This window comes from Seriola dumerili, unplaced genomic scaffold, assembly GCF_002260705.1.
Source record: "Seriola dumerili isolate Sdu_G_001 unplaced genomic scaffold, Sdu_1.0 BDQW01001389.1, whole genome shotgun sequence".
Classification (NCBI taxonomy): domain Eukaryota; kingdom Metazoa; phylum Chordata; class Actinopteri; order Carangiformes; family Carangidae; genus Seriola; species Seriola dumerili.
The window spans coordinates 263,091-279,488 of record NW_019175644.1 but is presented as its reverse complement, the minus strand read 5'-3'; the positions used below and the strand labels follow the sequence as shown (position 1 = coordinate 279,488).

General features: G+C 39.4%; 1 protein-coding gene across 2 annotated transcripts in view; it reads left to right on the top strand.

Annotated features, from left to right (window-relative positions):
- Positions 1 to 328: 328 nt before the first annotated feature.
- Positions 329 to 16,398, top strand: part of astn2 (astrotactin 2) — a 269,358-nt gene continuing 253,288 nt past the window's right edge. For both annotated transcript variants that reach the window (XM_022768048.1, XM_022768049.1), the window contains exon 1: positions 329 to 822. In XM_022768048.1, coding sequence (XP_022623769.1) covers positions 369 to 822 — 454 coding nt within the window. In that variant the 5' untranslated portion in view covers positions 329 to 368. The remainder of the gene's footprint in view (positions 823 to 16,398) is intronic.

Genomic DNA, 16,398 nt, shown 5'->3' with positions numbered 1-16,398 from the left:
AAAAAATATATCCAAATGATTGTTATTCTCCCTCTTTCAGAATGTGTCTACCATTGCGAATAATCATTTCAGATGGAGATTCGATTGATAAATGAATACCAGAAAAAGGAAACGGAATGACTTAACATGCTGACTCCACCTCATATGTGTCTTTAAAAAGGACACGTGCTTGTCCATGTTTAAGTGATTTGTTGTCCCACAGTGTGAACGCAGATGGAAGTGTGTGCGGAGCCGAGAGATGTCATTCTCACTACACCTGTGCTGCCGCCTCCTGGACGGACGCGACTCCTTTGCAGCGACTGTACTATAAGTGAACGGACAGCTTATGAGCCCCACTCAAAGCGAGGGAACCACACACAAGGAGAGGGATGGCGAGGATATCACTGCTGCACCTCCGCGTCCTTCTCGCGGGGCTCTTACTAACGGGGACCTTGTCAGTCCAGGGGAACAGAGGGGCGACTTCGCCTGACGAAGAGCGGGACAAAGAGAGCGACGCGGAGACGCCATGTGAGGTGAAAACCGTCACCGTCTCTACCCTGCCCGTACTCCGGGAGAACGAGTTCAGCTTCACCGGCGGAGCCTCGGGGAACGTGGTCGGAGGAGGAGGAGGAGGAGGTGGTGGTGGTGGGGCTGCTGCTGCTGGAGCAGGTGGTGCTGGTGGAGGAGGAACTGGAGGAGGAACTGGAGGAGGAGGAGGAGGAGGAACTGGAGGAGGAGGAGGGGGGGAATCCCGACTCCTATTATTCGTTAGAACAGACCTACCTGGGCGAATTTCCGTAATGGATGATCTTGACAACACAGCTCTCCCCTACTTCACACTCGGTAAGAACTGCTGTGGTTGTGTGTTTTCCCCCCTCCATGATGATAGCCAATCAACCTAGCAGCGCATTTGTGCGCATAGGGACCATGCACACTGGTAGTGCACCCAGAGCTACATTCCACCAATCACGCGTCTATACACGTCCTCCTTGTTGTTTGAATCACCTGTCCTGTTTTCCTTCACCTGTTTTTGCCTCCCTTTGTAACTCTGATGTTGTGTAGCCGGCATGCGACCAGCAATCCAGGTGAAACGATAATACAGGATCTCATTCACCCCTAGTTTTTACTTAAAGCAGTGCTGCTTCTGTGAGGAAAACAAACTAAGTACCACTCTTGTGTAAGTGACATTTCTCTCACCCGTTCCTTACCTCCTCTCTCTCTCTTTCTCTCTCTCTCTCTCTTTCTCTGTCTGGCTTTCCCATTTTTTGGTTTAATATGATTATGATTTTAAATTTCATGCACACCCTAAGTAGGGTGCTCCAATCAAGGAATGCAATTTGGCCCTGCAAATACACATGAAATTGGTATTTTATTCATACCACACATGCATCGCTGCTGGTATAAGTTTGACTGAATAAAATCCTCGGCTAGAATTTGCATCACTGTCAACATTTGGCCGTGGCAGGTTTTTAAGGAAACCTATCCACCTCCCCCACCTGTTTTTTTATTTTATTTTTTATTTGTGTTTAGTCACACATGCCTCAATAACTGAGTGAATCATAACAGCACAACAGTCTGCTATTGGGAATAGCATCACTGATTGGATAATCATAGAGGACGTGGTAGCGAGAGAGTGCCTCTGCCTCACACCAAGCTAAAGTACATTTGGAAGAGGAGGAGACCACGCATGAGGGGAACTTGTTTACTTTGCTTTCTCCTTATTTTACACTTATGTCACTGAGTCACGTGAGAAATGGATGTTGTTATGTTTGCCCCTTTGGTGTGTGAGCCAAGCAACTGTTTTCTGTGTGTGTGTGTGTGTGTGTGTGTTGGTTAGAAGTGCAGAGAGTGCATGGCACATCGTTTTGTTTGGACTAGAATTGCAAAATGCTGTATTTTTTTCCAGTTCCCAATCAGTTCAGGGTGACTATTGGCTCAGCATCAGAGAAAACCTGTTATATGGCGAATACAAAGATGCAAGACTTGTTGGAGGTCAGTGATGGGGGTATGGAGAGAATCCATGAGACTGTCTCATTACCTCACTCAGTTTTTGGACTCAGGCTTGCTATCTTTTTTTCTTTTACTTTTTTCTTTTTTTCTTTTCTTTTTTTCTTCCCCTGGTCTCAATTTCATTCTCTGTATGGAGAGTGCCGACTAAACTGGCTGCGTGAAGCAAAGGCGGGCTGAGGGCCGGAGCATTAAGCTAGTAAATCACTTTCTATTCTCATTAAGGACAGCCGTTGACTGGTGAGAAAGGCCTCTCTGTCCTCCCAGTCAGCCAGCTAGCAAATTTGCTGCTTCACCCTTCCAGTGCATGACTGCATACTGTGGAGGGAGGAGGAGAGAAAGGGCTTTAGTAGTCCCATGTTTGTAATACACATTGAAGGCATGGCGTGTGTGTGTAGAACTGTGTTCTTCTAGGACACGAGTTAAGATGAGGAATTGTTGAAAATGATCTTAAGAATTATGAAACACCATCAGGCTAAAGGAAAATGAAAATTGTCCTATCTACATTGGCTGTGAGGCTTTGAAAACAGCCTGACAGTGATGACAGTATGTTGAAAAATGTGTTTTACTACAGACAATGCATCTATCCACTCCTTGACAGAATTACAAGCGTGTTCACTCATGCTACTGACCACACAGTGAAACTGAATAACCTCTTCAGTCTAGTAGTATCCACAACAAATCATCATCTTCTTAGTACAGAACTGGAATTCATGACATAAAAATTCATACCATCAAGAAAAACACCAGCGACACATGTCCCCTTCCTTATGTTCCCCTGTAAAGGTCTGATGCTTCGCTCTGTTGTCTTAATGTTTATGTCTTTTATTTTGTCAAACCCTTCATAAGTCTACAGATTTTCATTTGCTATGTGTTGTCTGCCATAGGAACTGGTGCAACACTCCAAAACGAGCAAAATGCTTCTCTATTTTTATATCAGTGCGTAATTCTTTTCATGGCGTGCTGGTATTGTCAGACACCTGCTGGGTGTGTGTCATGAAAAACCCTCATATAGCTGTAGATGTGCTAAGATCCTGACACCGGCGTCCGAGTCAGACATTTGGATGTCACTTGCGTTTCAAGTTGTGTTCAGTATTCAACATCAGAATGCATTAGGTCATCTTCACAGCTTTTTTTTTTTTTTTTTTTGCTCGATGGAGGTATTAGGAGAGTTATGCTTGTGAAATGAAATGGTTTACCCGTCGTTATAAAAATACACAGTGTTGTTGATTTAGTAGAACAAAATGAACAAACTGAATTACATAGACAGTGAATTTTTATTACCAGAACTGCATTTGTTGCATCAATATTCTGCCCCATCATTTTCTTTCCTATTAAAATTGTGAATTTTGATGCTCCAAGATGCTACAAAGGCTTAAGCTGTACCAAAAACCCAAGCAGATACACACACACACACATTAGAAAGGCTTAGGCTTGGGTGTTGTAATTTTTTTATTTATTCTATTTTTCATTTTCTATAACTTAGTGGGTATTAAAAAATATAGAACTGTATAGTGTGTAGACCATATTGGATTAAGGCAAACACTCTATTCTGTTCTTTTAAAGTTCTGAAGCTTCCAGAAAGTTGCTAACATCAGTTAAAGTGACAAAACAGACGGGCAGCTCTAACAACACAGCGAATGCCGCCTACAATAATGTAACTTGGTCTAAAGAACAGAAAATTAGTGGAAAAGATCTTTGACTCTTGAGTAAAACTACATCTGGGATTCTCGCACTGACTCTGATATCAGAGAATAAACACATCAGAAGCTTAATTTGCTCATAATAGTCAGTGTCTCATTACACCCCAGGCACCTGCTTGCTTTTGACCTTTTTTGTGCTTAAAATAACTTAACTGCCATTTTTTATTTTAGAAACAGATTAGCAACATGTTCATTACTTCTTTCCACACGCGCTCAGCACTTCTGCTTGAACGTATACCACTGACCGGTGCCTCATCAGTCAGTGTTTACTGCTGTGCTACACTTGACTGACCTGTAAAGGTGCAAACCATGCATTAAATTCTTTCTCTGCAAACTATCAGCTGCATTTCTCTCCTTTCATAACTAAATTCACTTACTGTTTTTTTTTTTTTTTTTTAAAGAGTACGGCAATAAAACCACAGAGATTTGAAAATGCTGGGGCATACCTTATTAGCCAAATGCCATCCAAACCATAATGAGCATAGTCTGTTTCTGCGGTAGCTTCAGATGTCTGATTGTTTTGTTGAACAGACGTCAGAGGTTAGGGAAGGGAGGGGGGAGGGGGGAGGGGGGGGCAGCAAGTAACCCTTCCCACTGTGGCCTGCCTGCTCAGCTTTGATTTATTACCAAAGTGTCATGGAGAATGGATAGCAGAAAGGGCAGCGCAGAGGAAGTGCCCAGAGCACACCCCACCCCCCCACCCCCCCCCACCCCACCCCACCCCACCTCACTCCTTTTTCTGTTTTGGTTTTCATATTCTTTCCCTTATGTGTTTAAAAGATAATAATAAAGAAAACTGTGAGAGATATCAATGTATTCAATAAGCAGACAGCCTCGCCCCTCGGTGAAACGTTGTGCATCGGATTTGCTGATATGTTTTTATTGTTTATTGTGTGGGTGTGTGTTGGGAGAAGGTTTTGCATTTAAACCACATTTGAAGAATTAAGCGTTTAAGTTTTCAGCTTCAGGGCTTTCACTTTAAAAATAGGGTGGTTTTCCCATGTGGTTTTAGTTTGTGCAAAATGTGCTGGTGATGTAAAGTTTGTAGCATCATACTTAGAAATTCTAGGGAGAGAATTCTCTGCTGCTACGCTTTGTCACACAAGATAATTTTCTTTGCTCATTTTAAGTGATGTGGGACTGGGTGGAAATCGATACGTTTAGCAACATGGCTGACTCGGTAAACACCTCATTAGGAGTTCACCTTTTTGAAAACCTTCAGGCTCTTAACGCAGACATCCAAATGTCTCCCTGTCCTTTATCGGCTCTGTCCATCCTATTGGACTAAATCTTTACGCTGTTCATTTTCAACATCTTGGTCTTTTATTTATTTATTTATTTATTTTTGCGCATCTTATCGAGCGCTGCTGTGTCAACCAGCCTTTTTCCTCTCTCTCTCTCCGTCTCCCCTCTCTGCCCTGCTGTATCTTTCTAAACAGGAGTTACAGCAAACCCTGCTTGCTTAGAGATGGGAGATTAAAAGCGACTGTGGTAAAGTGAAAAAAAAGAATGCCTGTACTAGAGCACTGTGTTCCCTGTGGCACTGAACATGTACTCTCTGCACCACGTCTCAATCTTATGTCAGGGGCTGAGCTTAGCACTGCAGGACAAGCAATGAAGAGGGGGCAGAGGTCAACAGGAGAGGTGGGAGTGATTACATGGTGTGGAATCAAGATGGAGGTGTGGGTTTTGCTGTTGCATGAGATTTCGTAAGGACTTTTTGCAGTTTATTTTGGAGTACTATAAACAAGCTCGTTCTACTGATATACCGAGGGTGTTAAGAGACCATAGCAAAGGGGATCCATGGTGGAGCTTGTGCAGGCCATTAAATGGTCTATTTATCATCATTTGACCTCCTATAATACACCTATAGGAGGCTGTCTTTTTAAGATGAATGCCCTCCTACATGCAGTCTCATTTGTAGTGTGAATTCTGTTGCTGACCGCACCATGACCCAACACACAAAAACATTGCATTTCCTACACATTAATTTGTATTTATGAATGTGTGCGTTTTTTAAATACCTAGACCGTGTATACACAAGGTTGACTAGCGTGATGCAGTGTAATATGGGGAAGTGGAAATGAAGGACCTAATCTAATATATATTATTCTGTGTGTTCTTTAGTCTTTAAGTCTATTGTAACATGGCAATCCATTATAAGCTTTTTAAAGGTCCCATATTTTACACTTAATCTAAGTTTTATTTGAAGTTTTGATATCTATAAGTAGATGTATTTGTTGTTTTAAGAACCAAAAACCATCTCAATGTAGTTTTAGATCTCCTCTGTCAGGCTTCTCTCTGGAGCTCTAGTAACACCAGGTCAGTAAGCCAATCAGAAGAGAGGCTCTAAGCCTCTCATCTGATTGGCTCAATGTTTTCTGAGTGATTGAATAAAAAAAATGTAGCGGATTTCAGGGCCACACTCTGAGAAACCAAATACTGCGAGGCTGGGACATTGGGGCATAGCTGGGGGTGGTGACTGCTTTGTTGTGACATTGCAAAGTTACAGAAGTCCTGACAGCTCGTTTTGTATTCCTGTGTGTATTCCTCTGTGGAGTGAGCGCTTTGATACTTTCACAGTATTAATATAGAACCAAGACCTGCTTTATAATTAGAAAATACATGGAAGTCTCACTCTATACAATATGGGACCTTTAATAATTTGATGTGTTTGAGGCTCATGATAATTGAGGTACCACTAGTGATGATGTGAAGGAGGATGTGAATGTGTAAAGGACTGATAACCCTGGGTGTTAAACACATAGTTTAATGGTTGTGTATAAGAGTGCTTGCTCTGATGTTGTTGACAAATTTTGTCAATGCGACACAAGATGTATGACAAATTAAAAAAGTCTCTGATTCTCTGCTTCAGCAATGAACACTATTCAGAGTGCTGTTTAACAGGTCGGTCCAAAATCTCTCATAGGTGTTAAATTGGTCTGAAATCTGGCGGCTGCAAAAGCGTATAATTCACATCAGTTTCAGACTCATCTGTGACACCTGTATGGAAGCATCTGCCTTTCTTTTGTCTCTCCACTCACTTATTCACAGTGAAATTGCAAGTTTTCTTTGTTGTTTTCATTAACAAGCACTTCCACATCTATTTATGGATAATTCAGGCAATGGAACTCAAGCTTTTTATAGGAATAAAAGAAACAAAACCATGGCTATGGTCCTTTTTTTTTTTTTTTTTTTAGAGTGTGATACAAGGATTACATCAGCACATTTTGTCCTTTGTGCAGCCAGGGTTCCAGGCTTGAATCCGCACGGATTTTCATTCATCTGGCCCCTGTATGTCATAATGAGCATTTTCATGTTTGTTTACAGCACCATGTCTACTTCTGGTCTAAATATGCTAAATGCTGGTTTGATGTGTGTGTGTGTGTGTGTGTGTGTGTATAGAGGAAACAGGAAACTGTTCTTAAGAAAACAAACGGCATATTGCCAGGCTGTATTACCTCACCCACTGTGAAACTCATTTGACAGGCAGAGAGTGAAGAATCATGCTCATTCAGCTTAATGGTGACAGACCTAAGTGATGGCTTTGAAAGGTTGAATGAATTGTGGTCAGTGACCCGTGCTGGTTGTGTCCTCATTGCAGGAGCTTTACTTTGAAAATGCTTTGTCTTAGCGCCAGTGTCTCTGCTCCTGCCTCGTAGCAGGGGTTGGACAGCTTTGATCTCGAGATAATCATTTGATCATTACCATCATTGCTGAGAGGCGCATTGTAGTTATCTTTGACGGAATGAACAAAGAAGTTTATGTAAATACCTCTAATGAATGCACAAGCTCAGTTTTACTTGGCTTTTTTTCCCCCTCTCATTTATGCAAAGCAACAACATGTATACGTGTTTTCCTGTTTTATTAATTGGCAAAGAAGATCAAAGATAATATTTGGCAAATGAGTGTATGGCAAATTCAATAGCTCTTGGTTTTGTCTTTCTTTTTTGTTTGTTTATCAGATATTGTATGTTTAAAATGAGTCAGCTAAGATGCAATCTTTTTGGTGATTTACTGTAACAGGATAAATCGTAAGATCCTGATAAAGTGTTTATCCGTCCTTATACATAAACATGAGGTGTGAGCTCTGTTTACTTACGTATCAAACAAGTTAGGTCATCTGCTTATACATATAATTGCTGGAGCTCTATGAAGCATAATGGCCAAGTCTGATGTTTAGAAATCTGAGCTGAGAAGGCAGGTCATCGAATACTTAAGATATCTAGTGTATACACCTGCTGTTAACCAACCTGACAGCCATTTTAGCCATTAGCTTTTCATATAGGACCTCCATTATGGCTTTCAAAGCTTTTGGAGCAGAGGATTAGTGACAAGCCCAAGAACTCTCTCTGGTACTACATGCCTCTTTTCATGTAACCTGAAAGCAATATCTTGCATTTATTTAAACATTAGCATCAAAAATTAAAGGCAACCTACAATTTTTCATTCTTTTAATCTGTTCCCCCTTAACAGGGCTCCGCTTCATGACTGCACAGCCAAATCGCGACACTTAAGTCGATGATTCTGTTGCTTTCATTTGGCCAATTTTATTTTTCCTTAAAAGCAAAAAGACAAAAACATGTCTAGTCTAACGTGAGGTCAGAGTCTGTACTGATGCCCTGTTCTTCTATCATATCTAGCTAATCATTATTCACAATAGATAATAGATGCAATGATAAATCCAAAAGAGTTAAGAAGAATTTATATCAGCTCGATAAATGATCAGATTTGATCAAAAAATACGAAATCAATAAATTCCCAAAAAACGGCTCTAACACTATCTGCCTGTAAGAGTTTAAGACATTCTGCCTCTTTGATGGATTTCTGCTGAGCCTCGTCACAGTACTTATACATATAATGTACCTTGTTATCTTTGTCCCACCCTAGTATTCTTCTATGTGGGTGTACCTTCAAAGAACTTATCTTAATATTTAAATCTGGACTAGTATCAAAGAACAGCCTGGATGGTGTATCTAACAAGAGAGAATGCTGCAAGCTGGTTCCCAAAAGATTCATAAACTTTCGACTTGTATACTGTAGAGGGGCTTTATAGTCAGTGCACTGAATGCATAATGTGACACTGATTTATAAAAGCAATTCCATTTAGATGCTCTTTTTGCTTCTTGGGCTCCTCTGGTGTGTCCCCTACCACATAATAGAAAGCCCCATGTGACAAAAACAGTGTAATGTATTTGCTCTCTTAGTACAATACTTGTTATAATGCGCGCCAGACATTTAGGGCTCAGGGAGTTCCGGTGAAATCCATCAACTTGCACACAGTGTATTTAAAACCAAGCATGATGTGTACGTGACTATTTTTACGACGTTCAAATTCGCCAGCAGTTCCTTGAGGTCATCAGCTTGTGCACAATATAGCGATTGCATCCAGCAACTTTAGTAAACTGCGAGAGGAACAAACATGACCTTTCAAACAAAGCTCTGGTTTGATTGAATAAAAGACAGGAAATAGAAGGGCGGTTTTTCCATAGAAGGTTAATTGGATAAAGACACAGCCTCGAACCCAACTTTTAAAACGCGGAGAAATCAAGGCTTTCATCGGGTCTCTACGCTGATTAACAAATGGCCACCTCCCTGCATCTGTATAAACCATCCGGCCATTTGGATTTAGCAGAATTTTACTGAACCTGCCCAAATTTCTATCATTTTGTTGCCTGATTTGATTGGTTTTGTGAAGTTCATGGAGAGTCCAAGAGTTTGAAATGAATCTTTTTTCTTTTCTTTTTTTTCTCCACTACTTGTCTCAGAATTTTCTCTCTAGGTATTTCAATATTTAAGTTGGGCTGATCGATACTGATGCGCACTGTCCTGACGTTTAATTTCGAGAATCGATCCCCACATAAAAGATATTGACAGCAAGTGTTTTCTTCTTTGTATTCTTCTATGTATTACATTTAATTACAAAAAAAAAAATAGTAGGATAAAAGTAGATATAGATAATAGTTAGGTGAGAATTATATATATTCTCCCTTGGCTTCTTGTTCACACAGGCACATTTGGAAACACATACACAGGCACATTTAGAAACACACACACAGGCACATTTAGAAACACACACAGGAAGAGTAAACAACTAAACAGCGACTGTGGCTGCTAGCACAAATGAGCATGCAAAATACACTGTGGTTATTAAGTTTATTATGAAATTCACTTGACTTTCATTGTTTAATATTGACAAAAACAACCCATAAAAGAGATTACAAATGAAACTTTTTTTTTTTAAGTGAATTAATATACATTATTATTATTTTCATTAAATAGAATTTAATTCAGATTAACAGCTGATGTTCCCTTTTAAGTTACACAGGTAGTCTCCACTAACTACTCAGCTACTGTCTACCTACCTTTTTTACTTGTTCTGGTTGCAAAAACAGTCTTGTCCCAGTTTGGAGACTCTGACTAGGACATGAAGGGACACAATAGTGAGGCATTAAGTCCACCCCTGACTGTGTAAACTAAATCAAACGGAGAAGAAGGCCTGGAGAGCAGACTGTGTATTTACGTGTATGGACCAGACCATGGTGTTTGCTCATTGGGGTGGCGTGTGTGTGCTCACATTTGGGTTTCTGCTTGGAAGCTGCAGCTGTAGCTCAGAACCGTTCACCCTCGTGTGCGCGTTCTATCAGGGCGCTCGAGAGCAGGTGGAATTTCCTTTGCCTGAGCAAAGCTCTTAGTTGTGTGCAAGTTCTAACTTATCTTGCAAGGGGTTGCTGTAATGAAAATGCTGCATACCTGCCTGCTGATAACCAGCCAGTCAGTTGCAGACCGCTCTGTGCCAGCTCCCCGTGTGACACACAGGAGGAGCAGCTTTTGACGAACGGTGGTGCTGCTCACATCTTACAGAGATCTCTAGAAAAGCTGCTGTAATTTTTTTTTTTTTCTTAGATCGTTTTAAGATATACTAACTTTTTTAACGGTTTTGTGCCATTTTCATGCATAATTAATTTAGTGCAAATCAAAGGATCAGTCAGTCAAGTACAAGCTATTTTTTTTATTTTTTTTATTTTCAAAGTCTGTTTTCTCTTTGGCATTCCCTTCTTGCCAATAACAGGAATGGCAACAAAGACCAAGTCAGTCTGTTTGGATTAAAAGGAGTAATATGAAATAGAAAACAGTGCATTGCCAAAAATAGGCTGTAAACTGCTTCACTCTCCATTCTTCTCCTCTTTCCAGTTTTAGCAGTGTTTTATGTTGAAATGCTCTCATTTTTCTCCACTTATGAAGGGTTCTTTTGGGTGGCTGATTTTGATGTCACAAAGTGTCCTTTTCGCTAAAAGAAATGGAAATGCTTCAAATTATATTTGTTATTTGAGCAAGTGCATGGTTGGGTGCATCAAATTGCAATCTGCAAAACACTACCACACTACTCGGCTATAATTAAGATCGGTGGAAGGGAGAGTCAGCATCAAGCTGTCAGTAAAATGTATGGTTTGCCCACAACCTGGCACGCCGAAATTCACCCACACCCTCCTCTCTGGCTTCAAACAGACCAAATGGCCTGTAAATGTCCTCCTACTGGTTGACAGGTTAGATTTCTAGATCACAGGCAGGATGAAATCCCAGTTTCACTCTGTTTGGGCTCCAGTTGCTCTCTCTCCCTCTTGTCCTTGCTTCTTTCATGCACACTCTGTATTGTTCACCAACCTCTGCTTTTATTCTGAACATGTCTTTTTTTCTTTTTCTTTTTTTTTTCTTCTGCTAACAGAAAACTCTGCCCTATGTTTCAATAGTTTAACGATTCAACATCATTTTCTGGAATGCAGGTCCAACAGAATGCATTTTTCCTACCTGGTTATCTTTCTGTATCTGCAGGAGAGCGTAGCTTGTAGTTTGGAATAGCGCAATTTGTGCACAAGTTCATTATCACCGTGGCAATGTAGTTTAATAGTCTCGACTAACCTAGTTAATGGAATTATTGAAATCACATAAGGGTCTTATTTTGCAAACATGACAAGCAGTGTGTGTGTTTCAAAGAGGAAAAGGAGAGTCATTGTTCATATAAGCTGGTCACAATGATGTTTAAGACCCATAAAATTTGATTCCCAACAGAATTTGCTCTGCACCTTGGAAATGTTCCAGCTCTGCACAGCTCTCTACCGTCGTATCCCCATGGTTCCTACAAAAGATTTTAAACCTTTTATCTATGCTGGTGTGTTTGTACCTATTTGCATTCCCTCCAAGCTGTACAATCTCTAAGATTTCCTTTCAGATAAAGAATGTGCACCATTAATCTCCCCTCGACCGATGGGTTCCCTCCTACAACTTTTTTTTTTTTCTTTCCTTATGCTCCATCATGCACATCTCTCCAAGTTCCTGGTAGAGTTAGCTTTATCTGCACAGGGACACATGTTATAAGTCTTGTGTTTTCCAGTTGTCAGACTGGATAATATCGGCCAATTGATTTCAGACAAAAACAAAACATCGGCACCCCTCCACCCCCACCCCCCGCCCCTACTCTAAGTAATCAGTAAGATGTGACAAAAGGATTTGAATGACCTCGGGTAGTGTAGATGTTACGCTCGCTTGTTGGTTTGTTAGATAATGGCGGCTTTGTACAAGTCTTTTTTTTAAGCCACATAGAAGATCATATATACAGTAATTGATCATTTTTTTGCTAGCAGCAGTGCCAATAATTACATCTCCTTGAAAGTTGTTTTTCTTGTCAGTGTTTTCAATTCTAAATTGCTGTCATCATGCAACCAGCATGGCTCATGTAGATATTTCATGTAATCGTACATATTGAAGGATGGAAGCGATGCTGTTGGCTTTAAGGGTTTTAAATTGATAAATATATCTCCATATCATTATTATCAAACTTCACATATTCTATTTACTATTTTAGAATATGCCTCAGTCAGATTTACATCCTTTTTTTTTTTTTTTTTTTTTTTTCATATGCGCATCATTGGAAATGAATAGAGATGCTTTCAGCACAACTATATACTTCTGATAAGCCTCAGGGGGAAAATGGACATTTGGCCTCACACATTGTATGCTTATTCAGAGGAAGCTCATTGGTATGTCATGACTGTATCCCTCTTGCCTCCATTCTGAGGCAAAGCACACACTGTGCATTTTTTCAGGTATTTTGTCTGGCTCTGGATTAGCTCTGATCTAACAGCAATTACCCTTAGAAGTGTAACACAACTGAGCACGCTCTCATGAGGTCACTGGTAGGTGACGTGTCTTCAAACTGGATAAGAGCATTGTCAAGGTGAGGAATTGGCACATGTGGGTCTGCAGCCCGTCAGTATGTGGCAGTGTTTTTAGGCATTGTCCGTCATCATCATTTTAATGTCAGAAGTGGACTGTTTGTAGAGCTGTACAAATTAAAGCTGATTTGATTAAGATTCTACACGAATACAATTTAAGTAATGCGCTCATGCGTAGACCCGATGGTGATAAAACAAGTGTTGATAGCTTACACAAACAGGCATGTAGACATATCCTCTTCCCATCTGTTTCACAGTAATACACGTTCGGAGGGAGAATGAAAAACACATGCAGTGTGTCTGGGTTTTAATGTTAATGCCACCTCTTCTAAATAAATAAATCACACATGAGGCAAACGTGGAGAGGAACACAGTGAGGACTGTAGCCAATTTGAGGCATCTCAGTAGCAAAGGACCCTTTTGTTTTCTCAATGGTAGCACAATTATCTAATGTTCCTATGTACAACAGATGCATATTTGTGCATCTGCTTTTTCCTTTTTCATCTATACTCTTTGAACTGATGTTACATCCAGGTACATTTTCCTCTTCAGGAATGTCCCCTGTGGGATGAAACAAGCAGCCAATTACAGTAAGTGATTACTGAAGTGATGCAAAACATGTGATATGAAGACACATTGGGCTCTGGGACTTTTTTTTTTGTCATTTTATAGTCCCAATGATTAACCAAAAAACAAATCAACAGATTAAGCACTAATGAAAATAATCACAGTCCGAATCCCTCGGCTGATTTTAAGAAGCCAACCTCACATTTTCTTTTTTTTATTAGTGTTGAGGGCTGTTCCTGTGAGACTACCTGCTCTTTTTTCACATCTCTGTGCGTACAAGATCCCCAATGGCTGCAACTTATCTGTGTGTGATGGTCAGGACTCTGATTTGCTTCTGATAGCCACTGCCAGGGGGTAAAAATGATGTACTGAAGCTACTTTTTTCACTGCTGTGTACTCTGCCTTCATTCATTCTGTTGTAAGCTTTGAAATCAGAGCTTTGACGATCACCTTTCCTAAAAAGTGGCATTGAAAGGGAAGCCATCACTAATAACGTGACATCAAACTCACTCAATGGGACAAGAGCAATATGGCTGCCCTGATGAGTTTGCTGGGTCTCTCATTTAGGTAGGAAAAGCAATTCTTATCTAATTTTTTTTGTACATTTTATTATGTAATTCTTGTATTCTGCAACTATATGAATAAAACCGAGTCACTCAATCAATATATACAAAATAAACCAGCTGTTAAACTGTGAACCTGAGCAACAGTCCAAGCAGCATCATCTAGAAATCAGTCCATTCTCTGGACTGTTTAAACATAAGGATCAGAGACTGATAGATATACTTTACCTATATGAAGTGAGTATTGAGTGATTCTTTTTATTTTTTATTTTTTTTAGTTCCTCTAAAAACTGCTTTTACAAGTTATTTTAGGTAAATGAAAGAAATGATTTGTCAGTCTTTATTGAATATAATTATCAAATGAGTACTTGGTATGTTTTGATTTTTAGTTGTTTACCTCGCTGTAATTATATATAGACACCACGATGGGATCTTGTAACTTTATGCAATATTTAATTATTGTAAATAATGTCCCAGCCGATGATCAGTGATTAAAACCAGTTACTGTAAATGTAGCAGAAAGCAGAGCAAATAATTACCAGTGGCACAGCCCATCTCACTAACATGTAATTACTGATTGGATAAATCCTATAATTTATTAACACATGATTTACAATTATACTTGTGAAACATAATCTTTTGTTTTTAGTGGAGACTCTTTATAAATGGACAGCAAGCATACTGTACTTGAACATAAATAATGTTTTTGTAGTGTGTTTAGGCATTAGTAGCAAAAACATCTCTACTTGTTATCCTCTTGTATAATATATGTGTTGACGCCACCACTACCTAAAGTAATATGTTAAATGAAAAACAAACCAGATTTAGTCCCATTTCCGAAATGATTCCCAAAATGACCTTTTATGGAACATTTTAGAAAAATAAATAGGAGTTTTGGTATAAAGGAAGTAGACAGATCATCATATATTGCCGTGTGTGTGGTGTGCCTTCCATCCATTAGTGCAACAGTGTGATCACTGTTCCATAACATGACTGCAATCAGGACAAATGCACTATTAACTCTGTAATGAGACAGCTCAACAAACAGAATTAATGGGTCCATTCAAAATGGCACTCTCCAGCGATCAACACTTAGTTAGGCTTGTAACTGTGGCTGTCAGAGTTGGGAGAATACTCTGAATACAGCCTTAGCCGAAGTGAAGACAAAAATCTTTAGATTGATTTTGTTGCTTCTAACTTCCAGGCCTTTGCACCTCACGCACTTGAACTCTGACTTGTGTAATTTTAAATCCTGCAGCAAATTCTGACACAGAAAGTTGCTCTATATATTTCCATTTTTAAAAAGAATATAAAACGTTTTTGGCCTAAAGGCTCTCATTGGATATGTCAAACGTATTTTGTTTTTATTTAATAAATTTCAGTCCCTTTATGTGTAGCTTTGGTAGGCGGCTTTAATAATCAAAGAGCCTCTTTTTCTTAATATCAAGCTGAATCCTTTTGTGCTAGTGTTGGGGGGACATGAAAAATATGCACTGCATTCAGTGCATTAAAAGCCTTTCTCTGCTGTCAAGCAGGTGTTGTACAATATGTGATCCCACGCTTTCATTTTTTCAGTAAATACTGGTAATATTTTTGTTCATAGTGTATTGCTGAAGTACCATACTGTATGTTTCAGTGTTGTATCTGTACTTGTTTCAAACGAGTGTCTTGTGAAAGGAGCCACATATTTGTCGCTAGCTTTCAGCTGATGACAACATTTCTATCTAATAGGGTGAATCCTGGCAATATGGGACTTTTTTTTGCTTATTCTGATATCTACCTAACACATTGGATAAACACATTAGACCTTTCTGAAATCTCTAAACTGTTTCTAACCAAACCAGAAGAAAAAATGTAGATATTGTACGCAGAGGAGACATGCCACAACTGTTAGTGTTCTTTGTGCAAAAAAAAAAAAAAACATCACTTTCTAATCTAGGACAATTTTATACTCTTAAAACAAAAAAAAAAGCCTAAATAACCTTACTTTGTGCATACCAAGTTCAATAGCATCCATTTTTAAAAAGCATAATTGAGAAATTAATTCACAAACATATAAAAAGTCCTAATATTTCTCATAAAGAACAAGCCTAAGTAAAGAAAACATCAGGAAAAATACTTTCTATCTCGGGATAAACAGATCTGCTGTGTTAATTCATTGAAGATAATTTAAGACATTCTATTAACATTATATAACAATTTAAAAAATCAACTGACTCACAATTAGATTAATTATTTATTTGGTTATTTGTTTAAATTCTCTTGGGAACTAGGGAACAAACAGTCCTTGCAAGTGATGCCATTATCTTTTGCACACGATACCAATGGCTTCAGACAGTGCAGACT